The 13,555-nt window shown below is 40.3% G+C and overlaps 1 protein-coding gene across 5 annotated transcripts in view; it reads right to left on the minus strand.

Annotated features, from left to right (window-relative positions):
• The window catches only part of phka1 (phosphorylase kinase regulatory subunit alpha 1), a 121,118-nt gene that overhangs the window by 44,073 nt on the left and 63,490 nt on the right, over positions 1–13,555 (minus strand). For 3 of the 5 annotated variants that reach the window (XM_033030430.1, XM_033030429.1, XM_033030428.1), the window contains exons 19-20: positions 9,237–9,410; positions 3,032–3,123 (exon numbers count right to left, since the gene is read on the minus strand). In XM_033030430.1, coding sequence (XP_032886321.1) covers positions 3,032–3,123; positions 9,237–9,410 — 266 coding nt within the window. The remainder of the gene's footprint in view (positions 1–3,031; positions 3,124–9,236; positions 9,411–13,555) is intronic. The other 2 variants (XM_033030432.1, XM_033030431.1) reach the window with 1 other exon arrangement.

Consider the following 13,555-nt stretch of genomic DNA (forward strand, 5'->3'; position numbering starts at 1 on the left):
AAAATAGATTATGAACGAAAACTGGCAGGGAACATAAAAACTGACTACAAAAGCTTTTATAGATATGTGAGGAGAAAAAGATTAGTTAAAACAAATGTAGGTCTCTTGCAGTCAGAAACAGGTGAATTGATCATGGGGACAAGGACATGGCAGACCAATTGAATAACTACATTGGTTCTGTCTTCACTAAGGAAGACATAAATAATCTGCCGGAAATAGCAGGGGACCAGGGATCAAATGAGATGGAGGAACTGAGTGAAATCCAGGTTAGTTGGGAAGTGGTATTAGGTAAATTGAATGGATTAAAGGCTGATAAATCCCCAGGGCCAGATAGGCTGCATCCCAGAGTGCTTAAGGATGCATTAGTGATAATTTTTCAAAATTCTTTAGATTCTGGAGTAGTTCCTGAGAATTGGAGGGTAGCTAATGTAACCCCACTTTTTAAAAAGGGAGGGAGAGAGAAAACGGGGAATTAGGAACCAGTTAGTCTAACATCGGTAGTGGGGAAAATGCTAGAGTCAGTTATTAAAGATGGGATAGCAGCACATTTGGAAAGTGGTGAAATCATTGGACAAAGTCAGCATGGATCTATGAAAGGTAAATCATGTCTGACGAATCTTTTAGAATTTTTCGAGGATGTAACTAGTAGAGTGGATAAGGGAGAACCAGTGTATGTGTTATATCTGGACTTTCAGAAGGCTTTCGACAAGGTCCCACATAAGAGATTAGTATGCAAACTTAAAGCACATGGTATTGGGGGTTCAGTATTGATGTGGATAGAGAACTGGCTGGCAGACAGGAAGCAAAGAGTAGGAGTAAACGGGTCCTTTTCACAATGGCAGGCAGTGACTAGTGGGGTATCGCAAGGCTCAGTGCTGGGACCCCAGCTATTTACAATATATATTAATGATTTGGATGAGGGAATTGAATGCAACATCACCAAGTTTGCGGATGACACGAAGCTGGGGGGCAGTGTTAGCTGTGAGGAGGATGCTAGGAGGCTGCAAGGTGAATTGGATAGGTTGGGTGAGTGGGCAAATGCATGGCAGATGCAGTATAATGTGGATAAATGTGAGGTTATCCACTTTGGTGGCAAGAACAAGAAAGTAGACTATTATCTGAATGGTGGCCGATTAGGAAAAGGGGAGATGCAACGAGACCTGGGTGTCATGGTACACCAGTCATTGAAAGTGGGCATGCAGGTGCAGCAGGCAGTGAAGAAAGCGAATGGTATGTTAGCATTCATAGCAAAAGGATTTGAGTATAGGAGCAGGGAGGTTCTACTGCAGTTGTACAGGGCCTTGGTGAGACCACACCTGGAGTATTGCGTACAGTTTTTGTAGATCAGTGCATGCTCCTTTAACATAGTGACCTCACCACTACTAACCACTCCCCATTGTCTCTTGTATAATTGTAGCTTCCCCACCTCCAGCTCGCTCTCTAGCTCCAGTGATGACCACGAACAGCTAGGGCATAGTGTGTGTAGTGCCTATAATAAAGTAATGTAGTAAAAGACTTTGTTTGTCAAGTAACCCTTTTTACATGGTGTCAGAAGTGGGATTCGAACCAACGCCTCCACTTGGGTCCCGTGCGCCGCTCCCTTCCGTTGCCCGCCATCCATACGAATCGTCTGACCTGATGGTACTGAACGTTAACATTGTTCCCTCTTGGCAGATGCTGTCCCTTCCCCACTGCCTGAAACTCCTCCTGCCCCTGTCACTCCTCGCATGCCCCGGACACTGCCCTCTCAGCTCTCTGTGCCCCACACACGCCAGCCTCCTTCTCCTGCCTCACCTGCAGGTGTACCTGTTTCGCCCCCCCGTTCTCCTCCTTCCCCTGGGCGCTCATCACCCGGATCTCCCATCTCTGTCCCTGCCCCCGTACCTGCAGCTCCTGCGGTTGAAGGGGAAGGCGGGTTGCGCACCCGCTCTGGGCGGTTGGTCAAGCCGCCTGTCCGGTACGGAGTGTGCGAGTAGTCTGTATCATGATATTGTCTAACTGTTCCCTGCTTATGGTCTGATTCTAGCGTATGAGCCGTGGTCTCTTTTGTTTCCAAGAGGAAGGATGTAGATCAGTGCATGCTCCTTTAACATAGTGACCTCACCACTACTAACCACTCCCCATTGTCTCTTGTATAATTGTAGCTTCCCCACCTCCAGCTCGCTCTCTAGCTCCAGTGATGACCACGGACAGCTAGGGCATAGTGTGTGTAGTGCCTATAATAAAGTAATGTAGTAAAAGACTTTGTGTGTCAAGTAAGTCCTTTTACAGTTTTGGTCTCCTAATCTGAGGAAAGACATTCTTGCCATAGAGGGAGTACAGAGAAGGTTCACCAGACTGATTCCTGGGATGGCAGGACTTTCATATGAAGAAAGACTGGATAGACTCGGCTTGTACTCGCTAGAATTTAGAAGATTGTGGGGGGATCTTATAGAAACTCTTAAGGGGTTGGACAGGCTAGATGCAAGAAGATTGTTCCCGATGTTGGGGAAGTCCAGAACAAGGGGTCACAGTTTAAGGATAAGGGGGAAGTCTTTTAGGACCGAGATGAGAAAAAAAAATTCACACAGAGAGTGGTGAATCTGTGGAATTCTCTGCCACAGAAAGTAGTTGAGGCCAGTTCATTGGCTATATTTAAGAGGGAGTTAGATGTGGCCCTTGTGGCTAAAGGGATCAGGGGGTATGGAGAGAAGGCAGGTACAGGATACTGAGTTGGATGATCAGCCATGATCATATTGAATGGCAGTGCAGGCTCGATGAGCCGAATGGGCTACTCCTGCACCTATTTTCTATGTTTCTATGTGCTCATTCTCGCACATGCTCAGTAAATGAGTCAGTGACCTTTGACTTGGAAATAAATCATTCCTGTTTTTGATTCCAACACGAGTGTGTGTGCAGCCATCTTTCTCTGTATATTATGTGCTAGTTTACTTATTTTACAAGTAGACAGATATAAAAACATCCAACTGCTTTTCTCCAATCTCCTGCAGAACAATTGACAAAATATAAATTAAATTCAAGTAATTATTACCTCTGGAGCATCTGGGGTTGAGGATGGTGTGGCAATATTAAGTTTGTAACTTGATTCAGTTAACAAGCTGTTGCGTAGATATAAAGAGACATCTATAATATAAAAGAAAAGAAAAAATACATTTCAAATATCATGTGCTATTTGGATCAAATATTGTTTCAATTAAGAAGTATCAAGTAATGTTGCTTTAGATTTTAATTCTAACATGCACCCCAATTCCATGTTGTTTCCGTCCTAATGTTCTATTCTATCTGCAAATTCATCATCACAGTTCAGATGCAGGGTCTTTGATCTGAAACGTTAATTCAGTTCCTCTCTCCACAGATGCAGTCTTTCCTGTTAAGTATATCTAGCATTTTCTATTTTAGTGCTCTGCATAAATCAATTTGACCAATGTATCTGTGCCAGCTTTTTGAAATAACTAATTCATTCCACTCCCTCTCATCATTACTTAAAAGCGTGGTGATGGGAGTAGGTGGAATGCCTTGCACATCATGATTTTTCACAATGTAAACCTGCGTCATCTGCATGTGTCAAGAAATAAAAGTTGAAAAAATATCTTATTTTTTTTCCCCCACATAAATTCCGTATTTTTATCGTGTTGTGATGAGCGAATTCTGCAAGGGCAAATTTCTGTTACCAAAACTGTCATAACAAGGGGTTGCCACTATTTATAAATTGTCCAACTGGTCCTCCTGAATATCTTGATATCCAGCAGAAACATCAGCAAGTGTGTAGGAAAGAACTGCAGATGCTGGTTTAACTCGAAGGTAGACACAAAATGCTGGCGTTACAGCGGGACAGGCAACATCTCTGGAGAGAAGGAATGGGTGACGTTTCGGGTCGAGACCCTTCTTCAGCAAGTGTGTTGGATATCGTGTCCACCTGGAGTATTGTGTGCAGTTTTGATCCCCTAATTTGAGGAAGGACATTCTTGCTATTGAGGGAGTGCAGCGTAGGTTTACAAAGGTTAATTCCCGGGATGGCGGGACTGTCATATGCTGAGAGAATGGAGCGGCTGGGCTTGTACACTCTGGAGTTTAGAATTATGAGAGGGGATCTTATTGAAACGTATAAGATTGTTATGGGTTTGGATACGCTAGAGGCGGGAAACATGTTCCCGACGTTGGGGGAGTCCAGAACCAGGGGCCACAGTTTAAGAATAAGAGGCAAGCCATTTAGAACGGAGACGTGCAAACACATTTTCTCATAGAGTTGTGAGTCTGTGGAATTCTCAGCCTCAGAGGGCGATGGAGGCCGGTTCTCTGGATACTTCAAAGAAAGGGCTAGATAGGGCTCTTAAAGATATGGGGAGAAGGCAGGAGCAGGGTACTGATTGGGGATGATCAGCCATGATCACATTGAATGGTGGTGCTGGCTTGAAGGACCGAATGGCCTACTCCTGCACCTATTGTCTATTGTCTAACTCACAAGAATTCAATAATCAAATGGTTAAAGACGTAGCTTATAAAAATAAGAATGGGCGTATACAAATAAGTGTTAGAATGGCTATATATTTTACAGATGCATATGCTGAAAGATTTATTTCAAGTTGCTCATCTAATCTTCTGTAATACTATGGGCATCAAGAATCCCTTGGGAGGTGGCTCTTCTTATTTTTAATGCGAAAACAAGAAATTATGATCAAATTTGAGCACCATAATTGAAATTAATCGGTTAGAATGGCACTTTCTCATATTTTTCAAACAGAGTATGAAAAAAGTTATTACTAGTCTTTTCTTCTCTTCTCCCAAGAATCAAAGAAAATCAAAGTGCAAATATTACTTACAGACTGATTGAGATTGATTTTACTTTAGGAACCTTCTCTGAACATGTTACAGGCTGAATCTCAAGGGTATGCTGCTACAATGTAATTGACTGTTGAGATTATTAAGTTTACTGTTTGCATCCATTAACACATAAAGCATGATGTAATAGCTGTGACCTTAGAAATGCCTCATCAAGATCAAGGCTATTTTTGCAGCAGTGTAACTTACTTCACATAAGCAACTATTGGCAATGATCATTGTAGTGGTTCCATGGGGAATCTGGGTAATGATAGGCGTTCGTTTGCAAGAAAGCAACTTTACCATCACTGAAATTAAAGAGGTGCTTCTCTGCCTTCTCTGAACAACAAACGGCTGGCTTTCTTCCTGTAGATTTCTTTCAACCGTAGATTTGTTGGGGATGTTTAGTGTTTTCCTCACATTGATTAGATTGTGTCAATGACTTTCACGTGTTTTATATTTATGCAATATTCTGTTGAAGATCTTCTCTGAGTCCAAGCTAACTAAACAACTGTTGGCCATCCTGTCCTGTACATGGGCAATTCTATCCCCGGTCGTGTTGAATCCAAAACTTTGCTAAGTCCACGAGGAAGGTTGCAAGCATTAAAGTGGTAGTGATCTCAGCACAACAGATAGAAATGTTACAACATTTTGAGATTAAAAAAAATCAAGCCTGTAATTTACCCCATCAGCCAAAGCAAAAAAATAACTTTGATACCTAATTCACTTTCATATCTACAGTATTAAAAAAGTTATGGCAATTTTCATACTCGGAAATTAGCATCTTATTCCCTATTGCTTTTCCATTGACTTAACACAAAAGTTGTGATCGAAGACAGTCAAAAGCCCATAACTTTCTTAAAAATTAAGAGAATTGAATGAAATTTATTATAGATTGAAGCATTCTGAAACAGTTATTATAGATTGAAGCATTCTGAAACTATGAAACATCTTACTTGGATGACCTGAAATTAAAGCATATAATTAGTTAGTTACCTAATTATAAAAATTACCGTTGTGATGGAAATAGTCATAAACACCCAGGCTGCCTTGAAAATTCAAAAATGTGATATTCTCAAAATCAGAACTTTAATATTATTGTATTATATGCTATAAGTCCGTAACAGACAGGTAAAGAAATTACAAATTGCAAAAGACCAAGTCTTTATGGAGAAGATCAGTTGCTAGCTGGTACATTGACATATCATAATCAGTAGCATCATTATACTCCTCAGATTGTAACCAATAAGCAACTCTGTACACCTTGTTTTTCCTCAACTTTTCAATTTTGGCATTGTAAACTACAAGTTTTTGCTCTTCATACCACGCATGACATGCCTTTCTGCCCACTACTTTCCCATTAAGAATGTCCTGCAGATCATCACATTTGGAGTAGTCTAAATTCGGATAATCTCTGCGAATGCTGTGTAAATCAGTCTCTTTTGCTGGGCATTTGGATTGACAATTTTGCATTTCTTCCTCGGAGACATCTGTTTCAAATGTAAAGAAAAAAAACAACTGAACAGTATTAACAGAAACAAGTTATTATTTGCAGTTTAAGAAAAAAAAAGGTAGAAATGACACTAAAACAAATAGTAAATACCCAACAAAAAACTCATATTCATCACTTTCATCAAATAAATTAAATTTATCTAATTCATCTAAATTCAATTATTAGATCTATCCATTTCTTAAGAAAAGGCTAATTTTTTTCAATAGCCTAAGTATCCAAATAACAAATGACAAACTGATCCCATTCACACAAGAATTCACAAAATAACATGATTTTTAAATCTCACTTTGGCATGGATTTATATGGCAAATGGAAGGAATTTAATGTTTAATTCCCATAAATTAATCCAGAAACATTCACTCTTGAGAGGATAATCAAAATCATTATTTTTTGCACAATACATCTGACTAAAACTGTACTGTGGATATTTAGTATGAAAATATTGATTATGTATAGACAATAACACAAAATATAGATGATTTAGATGTTCTTATGACATGATTGTGCAAAAAAATTATGAATTTGATTATCTTAAGAGTGGATGTTTCTGGAATGTGATCGATTGGAATGTTGCCGTTGCCATACATTTTAAGCCCATATCGGCAGGCAAGACACGGCCGATTCGTATGTGGGCCTAAATAACATTTTTCGCATCATAAGATTAAAATGAAGCCACACCAAAAAGCAAGATAATATGTTAAATAAACAACATACCTTTTGTTTTGTCCGTGATGTTGAAGGCGTTGAAGGCTTTGAAGGCGTTAGAAGTCGCGTTTAACTTCAATGCCGCGATTAAATTGTTCAGCAATTTTTTTTTAAACCCTGGAAGGGAAGCTTGAACTCTTCATCTACTAGCAGCCTGAGGAAATCCCTCTCCAACAACCAATATACACTTGTATTTTAATCTCGCCCCCCCCTCAAAGCCTCCGGAATCGCACACACAGGCAGTGGCAGATCGGTAGCGTCGCTGATGGTAGGTTTTGTAGCAACGCTACAATAGATATGTTCAGGTCAAAGGCTCCCAACATCCGCGGAGCTGTGGCTGCAGGCGTCCAGCCGCAGGCGGGCGGCGCTGGATTTAAAACACCGCGGAGCCTGGGATCCGAGATCGCCAGTTGGGGCTCCAGCCAGCGCGGCCTGAGGACTTCGGGAGCCGAGGTCTCCGGGGAGGAAGCGGCCGCTCCAGACATTCCAAGCCACTGAGAAGTGTTCACCCGACGCCGGAGTTCCAGCTTTCCGGCAAGAGGGCCTGAAAACATCAGACTGGCTGCGGAGGCCACAAATAGGCCCAAACCTCGGTTGGTTCACAGAGGAAGAGGACTTAACTTTTTGATGCCTTTCCCCACAGTGGAAATTTTTGATTCTGTTGTGGGGGGACGTACATGTTGAATTCTATAATGTGTTGTGTCATTTTTCTTTCTTTTAATTTTACGATTGATGTACGGAAACTTAATTATTTCTTTCATGTAAAGCACTTTGGTTTCAACGCCAGTTGATTTAAAAGTGCTATATAAATAAAATTTACCTTACAGTAAGTGAATAACATCCTTATCTTTTGCTTTGATCAATAAGCATCCATTAGTTTCAACTGTCGATTGGGCCATGGAGCAAAAACAGCACTGTATACTGCAGCAAGAATCAGACCAACCTTTTGCCCCCTTAATTTTCCTGCCCAGTTACTTGAAGGTGTTGGGAATATGATTTGGAAGAAATCAGGGAATGAAGCAAAAAGTAGAATTATGACTTCCTCTTCAGTGCAGAAAAGAATCTGGTCATCGGATGCAATGACTACAGAAGCAAACCTTCCCTGTTATAATTACGGGTAGTCCAAGCATCTATCAACTTTTATATAGGTCTTTCAGTGATTTTCTTAGTGTTCATTCCCAACAATGAATCTCATTCCCATTGTTTTCATGGTTCTTCACTGATGGCCTGAGCAGCACCTCCCACAATCTACAACTGTTTATCTTAAAACATATTTCATCAATATCATCACACCAAATTACCTTTCCGATTGACCAATCCCACCAGTTGCCTGAAGCTTCCACCCTTTGCCATCAATCTCCTGATCTCACAGCAGTGCCGTGACAATAATGTTAAGCAACATGTATGCATAATTGACATAATTGTATGTACTTTTTGTATGTAAGCACATGACATACAGAAGACTGCAATGTAATTCCCTGAAACAATATGCATGGATGCCAATCACAATTAGCACAATTGCCACATAAAATTCTATTGTAAAAATGTATTGAATTAAAATTTCAAACCATTTTCTGAAATATGAAAGCAAAGAAAGATTAACGTATTTAATTAGAAATGAAAAGTTGTGCAATCATCTCAGTTAAGAAACAGGATTCCTCCACCTCCATATTTCCTGAAGCAAATACTACACAGCCCATCATGAGAACATCTAGCTTAGTCTGTACAAGAACTTTGCTTTCCTTACCAAACTGCTTTAAAGCCACAATTCATAACGAGTTGGTCTCCATTCGTCGTTTTTTTGGAATCATATGGTGCAACACAATTGTAAAAAATAACTGTTTCAGGACTGGACGAGGGTTGGTCAAGACTATAAATAATGATCTCCTCTTTTTTTCTTTTCTTCTCTCTATTCTCTCTCTCAACTTTTTTCATTTACTCGTTTTCTTTTTTCACACACTATATATTTCACATCTTTCTATCCTTTACTATCTAACTTCTTTTTCTTATTCTAATCTTTTTTCAGTGTAACAAAAAAAAAAAAGAAGTTGTACATAAAATGTATTATGAAAATATATATTAGGCACTTTGGTGCCATATGACTGTACTTACTTCTAATAAAATAAAATATTAAAAAAAAAAAAAAAAAAAAGCCACAGAAAAAAATATTTAAAAAAACAATCAACGATTTCAAACTAACTTTGGATGCCAAGTTCCTTTGCTTTTTGTGCCAGAGACACGACGTCCCGTGTAGCATGTGCAGCGGCACGGAATCGATGCAGACTCATTTTCTTTCCAGATGACAGCAGAGCAGTTTTTGTCTCCTTCTTCTCAAGCAGTTTGTTTAAGTACACAGTTAGCTCATCCCGGTGTTCTGACATGGTATCGAAGAACTCAAACTTAGTAAAATCTCTTGATGGACATCAAGCAAGACATAAGCGCTGCCACACAGAGATTCAGATCGACAGGCAGGCGCAGAGAGTGGGAGCTCTGCCTTTCCCAATGCATGCATATAAAATGAGCATTCTGCAGCAGCCATTTAAGAATTCAACACATTGGGCTGATTAGAAGGCAGGAAGCATGTGAAGACCGCCAAGCTATAAGCGATTTTTGATGAGGCTTCAACCAGCTACTTCATCGGCAAAAGCTAAAGATACAAGCATTCCTTGATCCAAAAGACAATTTGCAGAAATACACAATGTCCAGTATTTATGGGAGCAATGGTTGCAAAATTGCTGGTCCTTTACTCTTCTTGTTCTGCAAAGCCACAAGAAGTGACAGGAGTAGGCAGGTTTGAATATTAAAATCTGGAAGTTGCTGTCAATGTGCACCTGCAGGTTGTACTGCAGAAGCAAGAACAAAGTTACCTACTTTTATTTAAGACTGTCGCTAACCTATTCAATTAGCCATGGGATCACTTTTACCATCAAGGTTTATTTCTCAACTGAATGCACAATTATCAAATACCCATCTTAGAATTAAGGGAATATGTAGACATCAGGCAAAGAGGTCACAGTTTGGCTGTAATTTATTCTCCTGAAAAAAAATTTGCCTTTCAATGTTGACAAACTGGATACCACTTTGAAAAGGCCCAATCAGCTTGGACAATTAATGGACAATACTTCAGCTTGCGTCTTCAGGAGGATTAAGGAGAGACAGGAATGCAAAAACAAATGCCGAGACGCAAATCTCAATGTTGACATTTTCCTTTCATCCAATTTTGGTCAATGCATGGATAAACAAAAAAATAAAAATGATATTCAAACTTAGTAACAATTGTAATAGTTCAAATTAAAGCATGAGATAAGGGAGGTCAAAAGGAGGAAATGAGACGACACTTTCAAATATATGAAAGTTAAGAATTTTGATACCAAAATCTTATGGGTAAGACTGTACTCTAAATTGCCAAACTATTTGTTTTTTTAAGATGACCAGTTGCTTCTGATATGAAACATTAACAATTTTTTTTTTCTAATTTGGGGATCTCAGCAAGTACTGTACATTTTTGCTTATTTCCGCTGAAGAGTAAAGAACAGCAAAGAGTAAAAGAAAGATGCAAACATTACGCTTTGCGAAATGATGTCATGCAATTCCCAAAGTGATGCGAATAATATTTTCCTGCTTCATTTGTCTATTAAAAACAACATAATTGAGTTGATAGAGCAAGGAAAAATTAAATTATTCAGCTTCAAAAGTGAACACCGAATGCCCCTGAAATATAATGCATTTCGAACAACGGCAATATCTTCTACCAAAGCATGAAGCAAAAATATCCCTCTTCCGTGTATCATGTCTTAAAAACAGACCACTTGATGCCATGCCATTTAAAAAAAAATCAGTGAAAAGTAGCATGCTGAGTCCTATCACCTATGAGAAGATGAATCACCTTGTATGTAATGATGATGAGGATTTCAACAGCCCATACAATAAATATTGATTCCAATTTACACAATGAGTGAATGGGTAACTCATTCTCCTTTGCAAAACAGAATGACTGACATTAATTTCAAACCCATGAAGGAAATAAAGTAGCATGGATTGTATCTTACATGATTTATATGTAATAATTTTGATTCATCCATTTGTTCCATTCCAAATCTCCCTATCCTTCACTGTATGGTCTTGCTCACAAAGCACTCTTGCACTGAAATTCATTGGAAAAGATTTTTGAGTTTTTGATTGATAAATGTAGAAGTCAAAGCTTTCCTCAACACTGGGTTTTAACAAAGCCGAATTGTAGTGCTATTATTTTAGAAACCACACCTCATTCAGAAACCAGCTGGTGGAAAGGGAAATGGGGGAGAGGAGGAAGGGACATCATCTTCAATCTTAGTTTTCTTTGCTGTTCTCCTCGGTTATTCTGACAAATCAATCATTCCACCACTAGGCCTCTAGGCAAATCTCTGGCCACTATCTTCTTATTTACTAAATGCGAAAGCTTCGCACAAGTTTCTTATATTCTTCCTCTGCAATTCCTTCAACATCACAATCCTAAGCATCCACTTCATACAAATTCTCATTGGCGGAAATGATGTAGCATTGGCTACAAAATAGATTCATTTCTCATTGAGACATATGCCTGAATTTGTTCATAGACTTTCATCAAAGCAGAATTTTTCCGTGTAGCCCTAGCTACTTTCACTGGTGTGATACGAAAATTATCTTCCACAGCGTGAAGTGTACAAATTTTGAAAACAAAAGAGACTGCATATGTTGGAATCTGGAACAAAACCTCACATCCCATATTCCACATGGATAGCTTATAACTCAATGGTATGAACATTGAATTTTCCAATTTTGGGTAGTCCACACCTGTGTCCTCTTCCCACACACACTCAACCTTCCATCTTGTTTTCTTCTCCCTTTATTCGTCTTTCCCATTGCCTTGCCCCATCTGGTTTCATCTGCCTATCATTCCCTTCCCATCAGGTTCTACCTACAGGTCTCAACCCCAACACCGCCTGTCTGTGCCCCCTCCCGCTACCCCCCTCCCCAGCCCACACCTACTTACTCATTGCCATATACAGGCAATCTTTCCTCTTGCCTCTTATTCCTGTGTAGAGTCTCGACCTGACATATCAATTTACACCTTTTGCCTCCACAGATACTGCTTGACCAGCTGAGCTCTTCCAGTGTTCTGTTTTGTTAACAAAATGAAGAAATGCTACTTGTGGAAGGAGGGGTGGAAGGGAGAAATAGCATCAGTGAATGGACTTCACTTCTTGCAGTCCAAGCAAGTCTCCTAAATTGGCTCACCCAGGCTGCCGAGTGACACGAGGCTTAGATGTGTCAAAGATCTGGAGCAAAATTTAGCCTTAAGATCATGTTTCAATGTGACTTACTCAATTATGTTTTATCTTGACCAAAAAAAAGATAGTCACAATGTTTTTGAGCCTCTTTTAGATTGGGGAGAAATGAGTGGCTTGCTCCCTGTTCTGTCAGTCTCAGAAACTGAGGAATAGAAACATAGAAACATAGAAATTAGGTGCAGGAGTAGGCCATTCGGCCCTTCGAGCCTGCACCGCCATTCAATATGATCATGGCTGATCATCCAACTCAGTATCCCGTACCTGCCTTCTCTCCATACCCTCTGATCCCCTTAGCCACCAGGGCCACATCTAACTCCCTCTTAAATATAGCCAATGAACTGGCCTCGACTACCCTCTGTGGCAGGGAGTTCCAGAGATTCACCACTCTCTGTGTGAAAAAAGTTCTTCTCATCTCGGTTTTAAAGGATTTCCCCCTTATCCTTAAGCTGTGACCCCTTGTCCTGGACTTCCCCAACATCGGGAGCAATCTTCCTGCATCTAGCCTGTCCAACCCCTTAAGAATTTTGTAAGTTTCTATAAGATCCCCTCTCAATCTCCTAAATTCTAGAGAGTATAAACCAAGTCTATCCAGTCTTTCTTCATAAGACAGTCCTGACATCCCAGGAATCAGTCTGGTGAACCTTCTCTGCACTCCCTCTATGGCAATAATGTCCTTCCTCAGATTTGGAGACCAAAACTGTACGCAATACTCCAGGTGTGGTCTCACCAAGACCCTGTACAACTGCAGTAGAACCTCCCTGCTCCTATACTCAAATCCTTTTGCTATGAAAGCTAACATACCATTCGCTTTCTTCACTGCCTGCTGCACCTGCATGCCCACTTTCAATGACTGGTGTACCATGACACCCAGGTCTCGCTGCATCTCCCCTTTTCCTAGTCGGCCACCATTTAGATAATAGTCTGCTTTCCTGTTTTTGCCACCAAAATGGATAACCTCACATTTATCCACATTATACTGCATCTGCCAAACATTTGCCCACTCACCCAGCCTATCCAAGTCACCTTGCAGTCTCCTAGCATCCTCCTCACAGCTAACACTGCCCCCCAGCTTAGTGTCATCCGCAAACTTGGAGATATTGCCTTCAATTCCCTCATCCAGATCATTAATATATATTGTAAATAGCTGGGGTCCCAGCACTGAGCCTTGCGGTACCCCACTAGTCACTGCCTGCCATTGTGAAAAGGACCC

Source organism: Amblyraja radiata, chromosome 12 (genome assembly GCF_010909765.2).
Source record: "Amblyraja radiata isolate CabotCenter1 chromosome 12, sAmbRad1.1.pri, whole genome shotgun sequence".
NCBI classification, from domain to species: Eukaryota; Metazoa; Chordata; class Chondrichthyes; order Rajiformes; family Rajidae; genus Amblyraja; species Amblyraja radiata.